At 43.8% G+C, this 17,651-nt stretch overlaps 1 protein-coding gene across 1 annotated transcript; it reads right to left on the bottom strand.

The window, feature by feature from the left end:
* Positions 1-6,407: 6,407 nt before the first annotated feature.
* LOC139263820 (regulator of G-protein signaling 9-binding protein-like) lies at positions 6,408-7,172 on the bottom strand. The gene has a single exon (XM_070879871.1). The coding sequence runs from the start codon at positions 7,170-7,172 to the stop codon at positions 6,408-6,410; it is 765 nt and encodes a 254-aa protein (XP_070735972.1).
* Between the last annotated feature and the right edge of the window lie 10,479 nt (positions 7,173-17,651).

The raw sequence follows: 17,651 nt of genomic DNA, 5'->3' as shown, positions 1-17,651 counted from the left end.
AAAATCGGACCATGCTTGGGTCGGCTTATGAGTGGACAAAGGGAAGGAGGGATCAAAAGAGATGGGCTGAGCTGGGATGTCACTCTGGCCCTATCTTGTTATCTTTTGCTGAAAATGTATAACCATCGTCCCTTTACAATGTAACGTCACTTTGTCCGTAGGAAGTGAGTGCGTTCGAACAGACTTGCATTCCTTCTGTCTGATAAAGTCCCCGATCGGGATTTGCTTTTTAAATAAAAGCTTGCTTTCTTTAAAGCACAAACGGTATTCGTCCATAGGAACTGATCCAGAGTCGATAGACTGTTGGAAAATGATCACCAATGCAGCCACTATTTCTAGGGCCACTTCCTTAAGTACTCTGGGATGCAGACTATCAGGCCCTGGGGATTTATCAGTCTTCAATCCCATCAATTTCCCTAGCACAATTTCCTGACTAATAAGGATTTCCTTCAGTTCCTCCTTCGCATTAGACACTCAGTCCCCTAGTATTTCCGGAAGGTTATTTGTGTCTAACTTCGTGAACACAGAGCCAAAGTATTTGTTCAATTAGTCTGCCATTTCTTTGTTCCCCATTATAAATTCATCTGATTCTGACTGCAAGGGACCTCCGTTTGTTTTCACTAATCTTTTTCTCTTCACATATCTATAAAAGCTTTTGCAGTCAGTTTTTATGTTCCCAGCAAGCTTCCTCTCATACTCTTATTTTCCCGCTCCTAATTAAACCCTTTGTCCTCCTCTGCTGAATTCTAAATTTCTCCCAGTCCTCAGGTTTGCTGCTTTACTGGCCAATTTATATGCCTCTTCCTTGGATTTAATACTATCCTTAATTTCCCTGGTTAGCCACGGTTGAGCTACCTTCCAGACAGCGATGTACAATTGTTGAAGTTCATCCATGTGATCTGAAAGTGTTTGCCATTGCCTGTCCACAGTCAACCCTTTAAGTATCATTTGCCAGTCTATTCTAGCCAATTCACGTCTCATACCATCGAAGATACCTTTCCTTAAGTTCAGGACCCTAGTCTCTGAATTAACTTTGTCACGCTCCATCTTAATAAAAAATTCAACCATATTATGGTCACTCTTCCCCAAGGGACCTCGCACAACAAGATCGCTAATTAGTCCTTTCTCATTACACATCACCCAGTCTAGGATGGCCAGCCCTCTAGTTGGTTCCTCGACATATTGGTCCAGAAAACCATCCCTAATACACTCCAGGAAATCCTCCTCCATTGTATTGCTACCAGTTTGGTTAGTCCAATCTATATGTAGATTAAAGCCGCCCATGATAACTGCTGTACCTCTATTGCACGCATCCCTAATTTCTTGTTTGATGCTGTCCCCAAACTCACTACTACTGTTTGGTGGTCTATACACAACTCCCACTAGCGTTTTCCGCCCTTTGGTATTCCACAGCTCTACCCATACAGATTCCACATCATCCAAGCTAATGTCCTTCCTTACTATTGTGTTAATTTCCTCTTTAACCAGCAATGCTATCCCACCTCCTTTTCCTTTCTATCTATCCTTCCTGAATGTTGAATACTCCTGGATGTTGAGTTCCAGCCTTGGTCACCCTGAAGCCATGTCTCCGCAATCCCAATTATTTCATATTCTTTAGCCTTCTTTAAAATACATAAAGTGTTTCATGCTTACTCAAAGTGATGGATTTGAATGATTGTAACTCGACTTCCAATTGGATGTTATTGGCTGCAGTTGATGCAAGGCAGTTTGGGTGCGTATTGACACAAAAATGGCATTATAACTTGGTAGGTCTAACTCTAAACACACTAAAACCACACAGTATGAGATCCCCTCTAAACTGCTTTGACTTGGCATCACATGTAGTCTAACTCTAGTCCCATATGTTGTTGGCTTAAGAAATACTCAAGTGTGTGTTGGATCTCTTGGGCTATAAACGTAGCATTGATGTCACGAGGATGAAAACACTGTCACTAGCTCTCTCTTAACATTAAAAATAGTCTGCACACAAGCACAGAGCTCTCTCCTGACAGGCAGAGGGTGATTGCAACCCACCATATAATTCAGGTCTTGTTGGCCTGCTTCACCTTCTATAGATAACCAGTCTTAAAGAAGAATTAAGTTGCAATTATATGTGCAACTCATCACATCCTCAGAACATCCCAAATTACTTTGCAACCAATGAGTTACTTTTGCTGTTAGAGGCAAACACAGCAGTCAATTTGCACTAAAAAAGCAAATGAATGAATAACCCAATGATCTGTTTTTGATGGTGTTAGTTGAGAGAGGAATATTGGCCAAGACACTGGATGACCTATTTATCAAATACTGCCATGGATGTTTTACGTCCGCCTGAACAGACAGACAGGGTCTTGGTTTAATATCTTATCTGAAAAACAACATACTTGACAGCAGCACTTCATCAGTACTGCACAAGTTCAGTCTAGGTTATGTGTGCAAGTTCATAGTGGGGCTTGAATGCAGAACCTTCTGACTCAGAAGTGAGAGTAGTAGCAACTGAGTTAAACTGATACTTAGTCTTGATAGTAGGTTAAGATGCTTTGTGTTAGTCTGCAATGTTTTGCCTGCAAGGTAAGATAAGGCATTTGCTGCTGGAGAACTATCTAAAGTGCCTAAAAGTTAGAATATCCATCCTACAATCTGCAGAACAGTTCAACCAAATGAAACAATTTAGCAAGGAACGAGACGAGGCTCTGATTAGTATTTTGGGGAGCTCCATACTGTGGGAGTACCTAATTATTAGAGGTCAAAGGTCTTATTTTGATATGTAAGATAGAAGATACCTAATCAGGAGATGAGTTAATCAGTCTTCAATAAAATAGTGTTGTATGGGGGTAGATTTTGAGACCTCCCATCTGACAGAAATGAGTGGGAAGGCCCAAAAATGTTGGCGAATGACTTACTGCCCTGTTTCCACCATTGCTGTGGCCACAGCAATCCTACTCTTGGCCTAAGCTTGAGGGACATAGGATCCTGAATGCCATTTTAGGAGTGTACTTGCATGCACACTCCATCCAGTGTCAGTTGATGGTCCAGCCAAAGAGGATTCCGAGTTTATTTTTATGGGGCCCAGCTCCTCCAGTCTCCACAAAACCAGCCGTTCCAGATTTCTCCACCCCCACCCCCACCCGAGATAGAAACCTGTCCTTACTTACCTTCTTCTGACCCAGAGACCAGCTCGGCTTCCCGATATTGCAGCAGCCCAGAGCCAGGCGCTGTCCTGGACACACTTTCCACCTGCAGCTTGGTGCTAATGAGGCCCAGCCCTCAAATGGACTGGGCCTACCATTGTGTTTTGCTGGCTGGACACACGAGAGTTAAAATCTACCCCCCTGGATGCTATCAGTGTTCATCCAAGGAGCAGGCAGATCATGAGGAAGATGAATTTGAAAGCTAAAACTTACATCTCAAAAATCTACTGGAGTTCTTTGTCCACTAATTTAAGCATTTCCTCAATGTATATGGAGTGGACATAATTAACATGGACTTTGAGAGGATTTGATAAAACTCTGGGTACCAAGCTTTGTTTCTAGTCATTGCCCCTTTTCTCACTTCTTCTGAAGGTGATGTCTCATGCTGAGCTACAGTTCCCTGGATATTGGAACTCTCTGGTATCTCACCCAAGCGGTTTTCCTGATTATATGTTAGACCAGATGGACAGTGTTGGGAGCTATTAGGCCACGAGGGCAATGCGGTTGGGACCAATCCTGTGCTAAGGGGTAAGTTTACAACTTTAGAAATATCAAAAATCCACACATAATTTCCTACCACAACTGATTTTGCCCTCCCTATCTCGGGGTACTCCGAACAACTGTGGCATCCTTACGTGAGATCAACTAACTTAACAAAGGATTAGAGTTTGGGAAATTTCACAATTGTGGTTAGACTTTAACTCTATGTTAAATACTTTATCCCTGTATTTTGTAATATATTTGACAATCTAATACACTATCCTGAATGAGATGAACTAAATTTTGATCCGAGGATAAACTATTTTGCTCATCTTTTATAACGGTGAAAATGAACAATCGACAAAGCCAATAACTTTCATACAGGGAGTGAATGTTATTCCAGGCCACTTTTAGACGTCCACTGGTGGCCAGTTTCGGAAGGCTGGACACCCCATTGACCATCTCCATTGGGAATGGCATATGGAGCCGCAATGCCAGGAGAAGGGAAAAAGAGTAACTTAAAAATAACTTTGGGGGTAGATTTTTAATGGACATGAAAATCGGACGGTTTCTATAATGGGCAGCCAATCCGCAACGCCAGTTTTAAGCTCGGGTGGTCAGTTGAACATCTACCCCTATGGAATCTTACGCCAACCAAGGAAAGTTACCAAGAATAATATACCTGAAATAAATATTCTCACTGTGGAAATCAGCCTTACAGACTCAGTGTAACAGGTAACAAGCATCTTTGTAAATCATTGACTAATCTAAAACAGACTTAGATGGTGATTTGTTTTTGAAGAATATTTTTAATAATTACCATTGTTTTTGTTACAATTGCAAAATATTCAAGAAAATTAAGCTTTTGGAATATAATAAAGATTAGATTACTACTTACCTGCGATAATGTAACCAAATGTATTACATTTTATCTCAGATGAAGCTGTTTTAATTCATTGTTTCATTGGTGTGTAGTTAGTATTGTCATGTAATAATAGGCTAGAAATACAGGAGCAAGAGTCTTCAGGATCAGGTTCTATATCTTATTTCACTTTGGTTTAGTCGTCTCTTCTTCTGAAGGTGTTCATTCATGCTGTACGATCCAGTCCGACAGGCACGAGCAGCAAGCTGCTACCTTGCCCAAGTGATTATTCTTCCTGTGTAAACACTGAGTTTTGGCAGGCTATTTAGCCATAGGAGGCATGCTCCATCTTGTCCTTAACCAGATATCCAGACAGGTACATTCCAGCAGGGATCACTGTATATTGATCAGAAGCAGGAACCCTGGCTGATTTTTTTCCATTTCCTAGCCGGAGATAAGAGTATTTATTGCCCTTCACTGCTGCGCAGGCTGAGATCAGCTAATTCAGCACAGACCAGGGACAGAACCTCACAGACCAGGGACAGAACTTAAAGGTACATTTCTTGATTTTGCACTCCCAGTGCATGGCTTCACATGACAGGAGTGTACATCGACAATTTGGAAGTGGAGGTTAGTGAACTCAGTTCTACGCCCACAATTTTCTTCTAATTGATTTCTGCACCCAAATTCTCGATATGCATTCTTGTCATATGTAACTACTGCAAGCGCTGATTGTAAAAAATACCCTTTGGAACCTTCCTGGTCTACAATGGTCTACAGTGTGTTTACTCAATAGGCTAATGGGGGTGTTATGGACTGAAAATATCTCTCTTTTTCTCATAGAATCTTACAGCACAGAAGGCCAATCACGCATGCACCCAGTTCTTTGAAAGAGCTGTCTAATCAGACCCACTCTCCCACTCTTTCCCCAGAATCCTGCAAATGTTTACTTTTCCAATATATATCCAATCACCCGTTGAAAGTTTCTATTGAAATTGTTTCCATCACTCTTTCAGGCAGTGTTCATGACAACTTGCTGCATTCGTTTTTAATAAGACATCATTTTATTTCTATACAATATAAATATATCAAGTAAAGTTTAGGATTTAATATTTACAGTGGAGAAGTGATGTTTACAAAGGAATCTATGTGGAATCATTCTTTTAGTCATATTCTACTTCGTGGATATTTTTAAACATTTTAAAACCCATGCTGGCCTTTGTACTAGTGCAAGCTACTCATTTTAATTCATAGTCCCTCAATTTAAATTATATGATAATTCGATGTTTTGTTCTAAATTTAAACGTTTCTGTTATTTAGTAATTAATGCTAAACTGAGTGAATTATCAACAGCAGCCTGTATTTAAAAACAATCAAACCCCGTGAATCTGTCATACGTTTTAAAATGATATATATCAAACACTTCTTCAGCGTGTAAATTTATTTTGATAATTATTAGTTCCTTTATGTACAAATAATTGATCAACACTTTAAAAAAAATCCACCCCTCCCTGAACTGGTTTGTATTTTTTAAACTGTTCCATTTTCTTGGTAAAAGCTAGAAATGCAATATTTAAATCTTTTTTTTAACCGTTGTTTTAAATTGAACTCAGTTGGTCAATGAAATGTAACTCGCATCAAGGGGAGAAGCAATCACAGCTTCTATAACCCTACACAGCTCACAATTCTTTGGGGGCAGATACACATTAAGAAAACCTTTTTTTTAAAAAAAAACGTTGCCATGTTTATCAAGTGTCTAGCTCACTGCAGGGCATCTAACAAACAGTCGGAATCTTGCCTTCTCCTTTGTATGTACACAGTGAATTGCAAAGTCAGTCTTTCGGAGTTCCACGGGTCGGTGGGGTAGACCGATATCATGCAAGGTTCACAACACAGACTGACAGCACGACGGCAATCAGGGCCACCGTGCAAAACAGCATGGTGATAAGACACTTTTCACGGTCGCAGCACTGCCTGTCCCGCACCTCCTCCTCCACCGACAACAGGGCCACCGAGGAGGCGTCGTTGCTCAGCACGGAATGGTACGCGTCTTCCTTGGCTTCTACCGTCCACCGGAGGACGTTGACCTTCATCTCCATGTTCTCCACCATCCTGTCCACCTTTTCGATCTGCTCCTCCAGCTCCTCCTGATCCAGGTTCTCCGCGTTCAGTGCGGTGTCATGGACTATGTTCTGGACGCTGAGAGCTCGGGCTGCCACCTCCGAGGTCCCTCCAGACATCCCGGTCTGGATCAAGGGTTTCTCGGTCCCCGAGAGAGGGAAGTCCTGACCCAGCTCCAACACTTTGCACATGTCCACCTGAAAGGTCTCCAGGTTGGAGGAGAAGATGACCCAGAGGCGCTCCATCTCCGCTCGCTCCTCCTTGTTCAGGTTCTTGTCCCTAAGCACTGCCGTTAGTTTGTTCCTGATGACCACCGCCAGGTCCTGGGTTTTCTCCCTGGTTTTCCTCAGCTCGCCCCTCAGGTTGCAGGAGTCCGCCGAGCCTCCTACGCCGATGGCCAGGTGCTTGTAGCATCCCGTCACCTTGTTCAGAGAGCCCACCAGAGCTCTGCAGTCCCCTCTCGCTTTCGCCGAGTTTGCAGTCGTTTCATCTGCCACTTTGGTGCTTTGGATCGGCATAATTCTCGGTTCTCTCACCAACTTCGCTGGGACCGAAATGCTAAAGGTACTTGCAAATAAAGAAACATGGACCTTTCGCGTGCAGCTCTGCTCACCAGAAATAGACCAGACCGTGTTCAGCAAGCAGTGGCTGGGGACTCTCACTTACAGCCTGGGAACCCTGCCAAAGTTCTCCGTGCTGCACAGCAGATTTATTTTCAGCTGCACACTTAGTTCGTTTTTTCGCAGGTTTCCTCTCCGATCACAAACTCTCGAAGCTCCACTGAAGGTTGCTCGCCTCTATGTCCTGGAGTATCTGCGTTATTCCGTGTTCAAATCCATCTCTGAGATTACAGCGTATCATGTGACGCAGGAGGCACGAATGGAGTTAAAACCTTGCTGCACATGGATGTTTCCCATGTGGTTCGTTGTGTGTGGAGCCTCGTCCCTTTGTCAGCAGCCTGTCACTTATCTCAAGGGCTCAGAACTTCACTGCTCTATCACAGCAATGCGCCCATCCCAACACACCAATCTTCGTGATGTGGTCTACAATTACCTTACTGTTGCAATACATTCAGGAATGTAAATAAGCACAAAGAATAAAATAAAAGTCTAAATTAATGGTAATTAAACTTTAGATGCATTTACAAAATTACCAGTAATGTATTATATTGACTCTGCAATGTGAATGATTACATAGGTTATTTCCACTGGTCGGGGAGACTAGAACTAGGGGGCACAGCCTCAAAATACGGGGGAGCCAATTTAAAACCGAGTTGAGAAGGAATTTCTTCTCCCAGAGGGTTGTGAATCTGTGGAATTCTCTGCCCAAGGAAGCAGTTAAGGCTAGCTCATTGAATGTATTCAAATCACAGATAGATAGATTTTTAACCAATAAGGGAATTAAGGGTTATGGGGAGCGGGCAGGTAAGTGGAGCTGAGTCCACGGCCAGAACAGCCATGATCTTGTTGAATGGCGGAGCAGGCTCGAGGGGCTAGATGGCCTACTCCTGTTCCTAATTCTTATGTTCTTATGTTATGTTCTTATAAAAGACAAAGGACAGTCTAGAAGACAGAAACATACTCGCCTGGAATTTCCTCTGCACTTGCGCCCAGAGGCACCAGGAATCTGAATGCAAACCAAGGTGGCTTTGATCGCCCAGCCCGGAAGTTCCGCCCCCAATACAGAATTGGGTCTTACACACCTCAAAGGAAGCGGAGCGCTGTCTATGGTGCTCCACTTCCTTTTGGGGAGTAGCACAGCGCTGAGTCCCGCGCTATGCGCTACAATGTCCCTCCCCTTCCATTAAAGGGGAGGGGGTGTTGCGCACTCTGCATGGCCCTTTGGTGGCTGCCACATGGCCCCCAGGGCAGCAGGAGTGCTGGGCTGCATGATGGCGACCCGGCCCACGCTAGGGCCATCATGGTCGGGCCGACCCAAGCTTCGGCCGACCAACAAAGATGGTCGACTGAGGCGCTGAAGGACTCCACTTTAAACAGCGCCCCGGGAGCGGATATCCGGCAGCTTTGTGACCCGCGAAGCTGGCAGTGACATCAGCCCGTGCCAGCCTCGGGGCGTTAAGGGGTCAGTGTGCGATGGTGAGGGGTCGCACGGCGATGATGTTCATCGGTTGTGGGGCTGCCTGGAGGCGCTAATGGGGCTATAAAAAAAGACAATTTCACTCTCCAATTATGAGGTATTAAAGATCACAGGATGAAATTACCCCTTTTTATAGCCATGTTAGCGCCTCTGGGGGAATGCTAACTGGGTGCAAGGCAGTTTTTGCCCAGGGAGGGGTCACTACTGCCAGCGCCATGCCGAGCTACCATGCAAATGGCGATGACATCATCGCCGTGTGCGGCGATCCCTCACTGCCCCACGCCGACTCCTTAATGCCCCATGTGCCGCAAGGCTGGCACGGGCAGATGTCAACACCAGCTTCGCAGGTCAGAAAGCTGCTGGACATCTGTTGTGGCGCTGTTTAAAGGGGAGGCCTGCAGCGCCCCTGGCCGCCATGGTTGGTCGGCCGACTCTTGGGTCAGTCTGACCATGGCGGCCCTAGTGTGGACTGGGCCACCATCATGCAGTCCGGCACTTGCACTTGGGTGCTGGGTTGTTGGCCCGGTTGCACGCAGCCCTGGTGGCCACCAAAGGGCCAATCAGAGTGTGCAGCGGCCTTCCCCTTTAATGAGAATATGAAAAGATTAGAAGAGAAGTCAAAAAAACGATTAGGAAGGCAAAGAGGAACTATGAAATTAAATTATCAAGGAACATAAAACAAAATAATAAAATATTTTACAGGCACATCCATATAAAAAGGAAAGTTGGGATGGGAATAGGGCCATTAAGGGATAGACAGAATAATACCACAGGTAACGACAGAGAAGTGGCAGAAATATTACATAGTTATTTTGCTTCAGTATTTACCAGGGAGATAGAACAGGTGGACATGACATTGGATGATGAGATTAGTAATGAGATAAGTACATTTAAAATAAAAAGAGGGGATATATTAAATACATGAATCAAACTCAAAGAGGATAAAACGCCTGGTCCGGGTGGATTGCATCCACACATTTAAAAAAAAAATCTAGGGAAGCGATAGCAGAGGCCTTATTACACATATTTAATAATTTATTAGAAAAAGGTGTAATGCCAGAGGACTGGTGAATAGCTAATGTAATACCTATATTTATGAAGGGGGATAGAACATGTCCAGGGAATTATAGACCATCAGCTTAACATCAGTGCTAGAAAAAATAATGAATCCCTACTAAAGGAGAAAATAGAAGAACATCTAAAAACCAAAAATTTAATAACGAATAGTCAGCATGGATTTCAAAAGGGAAAGTCTTGCTTGACCAACCTCAGAAATTTTTGAAGAGGTAGCAGAGAGAGTAGACAATGGTAATGCAGTAGATGTAATTTTATCTAGATTTTCAAAAGGCCTTTGATAAGGTACCCCATAATGGACTGATGGACAAGGTCAGAGAATGTGGAGTCAGGGGACAAGAAGCAGAAAGGTTAGCTAGCTGGCTTCAAGACAGAAAGCAGAGAGTAGGGGTAAAAGGTAGCTATTCACAGTGGCAGAAGGTGGGTAGTGGTGCTCCACAAGGATCAGTGCTGGGACCACTGTTGTTCACAATTTATATTAATGATTTAACCTTTGGAATCAAAAACACAATTTCTAAATTTGCGGATGACACCAAATTCGGGGCAATAGTCAATACTGAGGAGGACTGCAACAAGTTACAGGAGGACATTAATAAACTTGCAGAATGGGCATATAATTGGCAAAGTTCAACACAATAAATGTGAGATATTACATTTTGGTAGGAAGAAGAGGGAGGTCACTTATTACTTGCAGGGTGAGAGTAGGTGGGGTAGAGGAACAAAGGGATCTCAGAGTACAAATGCACAAATTGCCAAAAGTTATGACACAAGTTAGGAAGACCGTAAAAAAAAGCAAACCAAGCACTAGGGTTTATTTCTATTGGTATAGAATTGGTATAGAATTGAAAAGTAGGGAAGTTATGCTGAACCTGTATCGAACCCTGGTTAGACCACACTTAGAGTACTACGTACAATTCTGGTCGCCATATTATAAAAAGGATATCGAAGCACTGGAGAGGGTGCAGAGATGATTTACAAGGATAATACTAGAAATGCAAGCATATTCATATCAGGAAAGGATGAACAGGCTGGGTCCCTTTTCTCTTGAAAAAAGAAGACGGAGGGGTGACCTAATAGAGGTCCTTAAAATTATGAAAGGTTTTTATAGAATGGATAGAGAGAGAATGTTTCCACTTGTGGGGAAGAGCATAACTAGAGGCCATCAATATAAGATCGTCACCAAGAAATTCAATAGGGAATTCAGAAGAAAATTCTTGACCCAAAGAGTGGTGAGAATGTGGAACTCGCTATCACAGGGAGTGGTTGAAGTGAACAGTATAGATGCATTTAAGGGGAGGCTAGACAACCATATGACGGAGAAGGAATAGAGGGTTATGCTGATAGATTTAGATGAGGAAAGACAGGAGGAGACGCGAGTGGAGCATAAACGCGGCATGGACTGGTTGGGCCGAATGGCCTGTTTCTGTGCCGTTTCTCCTATGTAATCATATTATTAATCATTGTTTACATTTTTCCCCTTACTGACACCTAACAGGGACAGGTGACTGGCATCTACAAGCATAGAATCATACAACACAGATGAGACCGTTCGACCCATCGTACCTGTGCCGGATCATCTAATGTGAGCATTCGTGAGATTTGCATTAATTTCACTGGAAATATCATAGATTGGATATACATTTAATTTATACTAGTAAGTTGCGTGTGGTGTTGCTCTTGGCCAGTTGATGAACATAAGTGATTTGATAATCAGGTGGCAATGGACTTGGGAGAGAGACTAAAGAAATTCGCCTCCTGAAGCCTCTTCATATTCAGACCATGCAACCACATCATGACAGTTGACATTGCAAAATTAAATGGGAAATATTGACATAGCAATTTACACTGGTAAGCGTTGACACAAAAGTGTGGCCAAAATTCATGACAATAAGATTTGTGAACAGGAAGTGTGCACCCTAAGCAAGATTGTTGATAATATACAAATTATATTTGGCTTTTATCTTGGTGCTGAGCTGTTCTGGGAACACTCTGGCACTCTGCTATCAATGTTAAAATTTTCATGTATAGGAAAGAGCAGACAGGTTGGTAAACTCGTCCCTAACATTAAAATTGTGCTGTCTGTTGGAGAGCAGAGATCTACACACACATTCACATACAAATGAGTTGGAACTATTCTTTCCACAATTGGAGAGTAGTAAAAGTAAACAGAATAGGTGTCAGTTTACATGTCATCACTCTCAGCATGGAGTCTTGCCCATTGGGAGTATATGTCGGGAATTGGGGCAAATCCACCCACCATGATTTCCATTCATTAATTTTAATGAATGGAAAATCAGGGAGCACACACACCGAAATTTGCAATTAGTGCTCCCGATGGGCAAAGCTCTGCATTGAGAACACAAATTCATAAGCTTAGCCTTTTAACTGTACCATTCCCTAAATGACATAACTGTCAAAGCAGTACACAGACCATAGGTGTACTTTAAGACAGCTACTTAGCATACTAATTAGGAAGAAGTGATTCATTCTCTCATTCAGTTTGATTAGATCTGAAGCAGCACAAGCACATGGGAGACAGAACCAGAACTCAATTAAAATAACCACCTGCTCAGTAGGAATCAATTAGGCAAGTTATAGGATCATTTCAAACCAATCTGGCAATCAACTACAAGAAATTGGTGCCTGCCTGCCTTCTGCCACACGTTGCTACATTTATTGCCTTAGTTGTTTCTACTATAACAACTTGCATTTATATAGCACCTTTAATGTAGTAAAATGTCCCAAGTCACTTCACAGGAGTGTTATCTAACAAAATTTGCTACCGAACCACGTAAAGATATATTAGGACGGGTGACCAAAAGCTTGGTCAAAGAGGTAGGTTTTAAGGAGCAATTTAAAGGAGGAGAGAGAGATAGAGAGGTGGAAAGGTTTAGGGAGGGAGTTCCAGAACTTAAGGCTTAGAAGCTAAGGGCCAATGGAAATCAGGGATGCACAAGAGGCTTGAAATGAAGGAACCAGATATCTCGGAGGGTTGTAGGGCTTGAGGAGGTTACAGAGATAGGGAGGGAGGAGACCAGGGAGGGATTTGAACACAATGATGACTGGGACCCAATATCACTCAACGAGCCCAGGGGTGATGGGCAAATGGAACTTAGGTGCAAGTTAGGATTTGGGCAGCAGAGTTTTGGATGAGCTGAAGTTTATGGCAGGTGCAGGTTAGGAGGCCAGCCAAGACGTCAATGGAATAGTCGAGTCTGGAGGGTTTCAACAGCTGATGGAGTGAGGCAGGGGCGGAGATGGGCAATATTACAGAGACAGAAGTTGGTGGTCTTGGTGATGGAGAGGATATGGGGTCAAAAGCTCAGCTCAGGATCAAACAGAACATTGAGGTTATGAACAGTTTAACCTCAGACAATGGCCAGTGAAGCAGTTGGAGTCGGGGGCTAGGGAACAGAGTTTATGGAGGGGACTATAGACAATGGCCAGGATTTTGCAGTCAGCAGCGAACAAACGGTGCTCACCATTCATATTATGCTTACAGCTGTTCACCAAATTTAGTCGGCATCTGTGTGGCAAATTATGGTTATTTTAAATCCATTTCCACACAACGCCCTCTACACAGTATCTGAGACTTGTGTGAGTAGGACAAACAGCCAGTGTGCCTCTTCAACAAATGAATCAGCTTGTAGAATTCTAACTGAGAAACATAGGCTGCAATTTTGCTGACCTCGGTGTGTCTGTGGCTGGCAACGTCGGTGGTGGGTCCCAATCCCACTGTCTGAAATGAATTTACCTTGATTGACCTTGTTAAGCCTGCCCAGCACGTTTCTCGGCAAATTAGAGGAAACGGGTCTGGTGATGTCATTTGATGATGCTTCATCAGCTGGTTTCCTTAAAGGGACCATGTCCAAATTTATTTTGACAGTTGTGTAGTCAGTGTTTTACAGCATTGAGATGTTGCAACCACTGACAATTATTGCACAAAAGCACAGGGCTGCACCCAGGCTCTCCCATGACTCCCTCCATATGCTTAAGGAGGGAGTCGCAGCACGCAGTCCTCTTCCCTTCCCATGGGCGGAAGAGACCTCCCCAGGAGATCAACACAACCTGGCTGCATATTGCAGAGGAGGACACATGCAAGGATGTGGTCAAGAGGACCTGGGTCCAGTGCTGCAAACGTTTCAATGATCTCAGTAGATCACGAAATGTTAGTACAAAGCCACACTCAACCTCATCCTGCTGTGCCTCTCATCACATCCCCATCACTTTGCCTTTCCTACCCTACTCCTGCACACCCTTTTCACACCAACTTACCTTGCACCTCCACCCATCCCTCTCTACCTACATTATCACATCCCCATCTCACTAGCCACCCCTCACACTCACCCTCATCCTAGTGCAATCATACCAACTAACAGCACACAAGGGTAGGCACTTGGGTGTTTTATGCAATGTCTATGTAAAGTTTCTGTTAATGTTAGCATCAAAACATTGAAACCTTTATTTTCAACAATTTGCATTCTTGGACAGATTTGTGTGCACCTTTGGAAGTGGCTTTAGTGAGTTGCAGTGAATGGTGAGACAAAACGGTAGCCCCCGCAATGGTGGTGAGTGTGAAAGGAATGGCTTGGGCATTGTCAGGATGTTTTATGATGTTGATGTGGGGTGGTGCCAATCTGACGCATCATGTGGCAGTCAGGGTGTACAAGTGAAGTAAATGTGGCCATGGCGAGGCCATCCCTGGCCTCCTGGACAGCAATGTGGTCAGCTGCTGATGCGCTCTGTCCTGTGCAGCATCAGTTGATTGCAGAGAAGGTTGGCGTTGTTGTTGGTGCTGCTGGTGTGCCTGGTGCTTCTGGTGTTGGAGATTCTGGTGGGATTCTGAGGACCAAGGTGAGAGAGTATAAAGGACACCCTTGCTGATGGAATAGATGGCAAGTGAACTGGAGATGATAGAAGTGATCTGTCAATGGTGGGAGAAGTAATGAGGTCAGACTAGATGGAGGCTTGTGTAACAAATCTGTTGTGGAAATGCAGTGAGGAAGAGCTTGTAGCTCAGGGAAGATATCTCTGTAAAGTCAGAGCTTTTACTTGACATTTGAAGCTGTCAACTCATCAGCTGATTCAATGGCTCCTGACCTCCTGCCTCAGCTTCACAGATATGGTCTAACAATAGCGTTAAACTCATGAGGGAGCTGTCAAATTCAAAAGGTCCATTTAAAACCATTGTTAAGTGGCTGTAAACAAGCCACTAATCATTTAAATTGGCTCCTCCGCCTCTGTGTGTCGGGTCTGCTCAATGCTCTCAGACCTGACATTTGGTAAAGGCGTGTAGCGGGGGGTTCACAGTAGCGTCCCAACCTGCTGGAGGAAAAAAAACACTTTCCCACTCGACCTGGTATCGATCGCGCCCGCTGTCCCCTGGAAAATCTCAGCCACAGAGTCTAAGCCGAGATGTTTGTTAGAATCTTTAATTCAATGTACTTTCTGCACATGACACACAAGCGTGGTCAAAGAGGTAGGTTTTAAGGAGTGTCTTAAAGGAGGAAAGAGAGGTAGACAGGCAGAGAGGTTTAGGGAAGCAATTCCAGAGCTTGGCGCCTAGGCAGCTGAAGGAACGACTGCCAATGGTGGATCGATTAACATAGAAACATAGAAAATAGGTGCAGGAGTAGGCCATTTGGCCCTTCGAGCCTGCACCACCATTCAGTAAGATCATAGCTGATCATTTACCTCAGTACCCCTTTCCTGCTTTCTCTCCATACCCCTTGATCCCTTTAGCCATAAGGGCCATATCTAACTCCCTCTTCAATATATCCAATGAAATGGCATCAACAACTTTCTGCGGTAGGGAATTCCACAGGTTAACAACTCTCTGAGTGAAGAAGTTTCTCCTCATCTCAGTCCTAAATGCCTTGCCTCTTATCCTTAGACTGTGTGCCCTGGTTCTGGACTTCCCCAACATCGGAAACATTCTTCCCGCATCTAACCTGTCCCATCCCGTCCCGACAGAATCTTATACGTTTCTATGCGATCCCCTCTCATTCTTCTAAACACCAGTGAATAAAGGCCCAGTCGATCCAGTCTCTCCTCATACGTAAGTCCAGCCATCCCTGGAATCAGTCTGGAGAACCTTCGCTGCACGCCCTCAATAGCAAGAACATCCTTCCTCCGATTAGGAGACCAAAACTGAACACAATATTCCAGGTGAGGCCTCACCAAGGCCCTGTACAACTGCAGTAAGACCTCCCTGCTCCTATACTTAAATCCCCTAGCTATGAAGGCAAACATGCCATTTGCCTTCTTCACCACCTGCTGTACCCGCATGCCAATTTTCAATGACTGATGTACCATGACACCCAGGCCTCATTGCATCTCCCCTTTTCCTAATCTGCCGCCATTCAGATAATATTCTGCCTTCGTGTTTTTGCCACCAAAGTGGATAACCTCACATTTATCCACATTATACTGCATCTGCCATGCATTTGCCCATTCACCTAACCTGTCCAAGTCACTCTGCAGCCTCTTAGCATCCTCCTCACAGCCACCCAACTTAGTGTCACCTACAAACTTGGAGATATTACACTCAATTCCTTCATCCAAATCATTAATGTATATTATAAATAGCTGGGGTCCCAGCACTGAGCCCTGCGGCACCCCAGTAGTCACTGCCTGCCATTCTGAAAAGGGCCCGTTTATCCCGACTCTCTGCTTCCTGTCTGCCAACCAGTTCTCTATCCACGTCAGTACATTGCCTCCAATACCATGTGCTTTAATTTTGCACACCAATCTCTCGTGTGGAACCTTGTCAAAAGCCTTTTGAAAGTCCAAATACATCACATCCACTGGTTCTCCCTTGTCTACTCTACTAGTTACATCCTCAAAAAAATTCCAGAAGATATGTCAAGCATGATTTCCCTTTCATAAATCCATGCTGACTTGAACCGATCTTGTCACTGCTTTCCAAATGTGCTGTTATTTCATCTTTAATAATTGATTCCAACATTTTCCCCACTACTGATGTCAGGCTAATTCCCCGTTTTCTCTCTCCCTCCTTTCTTAAAAAGTGGTATTACATTAGCTACCCTCCAGTCCATAGGAACTGATTCAGAATCGATAGACTGCTAGAAAATGATCACCAATGCATCCAATATTTCTAGGGCCACTTCCCTCAGTACACTGGGCTGCAGACTATTAGGCCCTGGGGATTTATCGGCCTTCAATCTCATCAATTTCCCTAACACAATTTTCCGCCTAATAAGGATATCCTTCATTTCCTCCTTCTCACTAGTCCCTTGGTCTCCTAGTACTTCCAGAAGGTTATTTGTGTCTTCCTTCGTGAAGACAGAACCAAAGTATTTGTTCAACTGGTCTGCCATTTCTTTGTTCCCTATTATAAATTCACCTGAAGCTGACTGCAAGGGACCAACGTTTGTCTTCACTAATCTTTTTCTCTTCACATATCTATAGAAGCTTTTGCAATCAGTTTTTATGTTCTCAGCAAGCTTCCTCTCATACACTATTTTCCTCCTCCTAATTAAACCTCCTCTGGACAATTACATTTGTCCTCCTCTGCTGAATTCTAAATTTCTCCTCGTCCTCAGGTTTGCTGCTTTTTCTGGCCAATTTATACACCTCTTCCTTGGATTTAACACTATCTTTAATTTCCCTTGTTAGCCACGGTTGAGCCACCTTCCCCGTTTTATTTTTACTCCAGACAGCGATGTACAATTGTTGAAATTCATCCATGTGATCTTTAAGTGTATGCCGTTGCCTATCCACAGTCAACCCTTCTAGTATCATTTACAAGTCTATGCTAGCAAATTCACGACTCATACCATCGAAGTTATCTTTCCTTAAGTTCA

Source organism: Pristiophorus japonicus, chromosome 5 (genome assembly GCF_044704955.1).
Source record: "Pristiophorus japonicus isolate sPriJap1 chromosome 5, sPriJap1.hap1, whole genome shotgun sequence".
Taxonomy (NCBI): Eukaryota; Metazoa; Chordata; class Chondrichthyes; family Pristiophoridae; genus Pristiophorus; species Pristiophorus japonicus.
The sequence above is the reverse complement of the archived record's forward strand: the minus strand, read 5'-3'. Positions and strand labels throughout refer to the sequence as shown.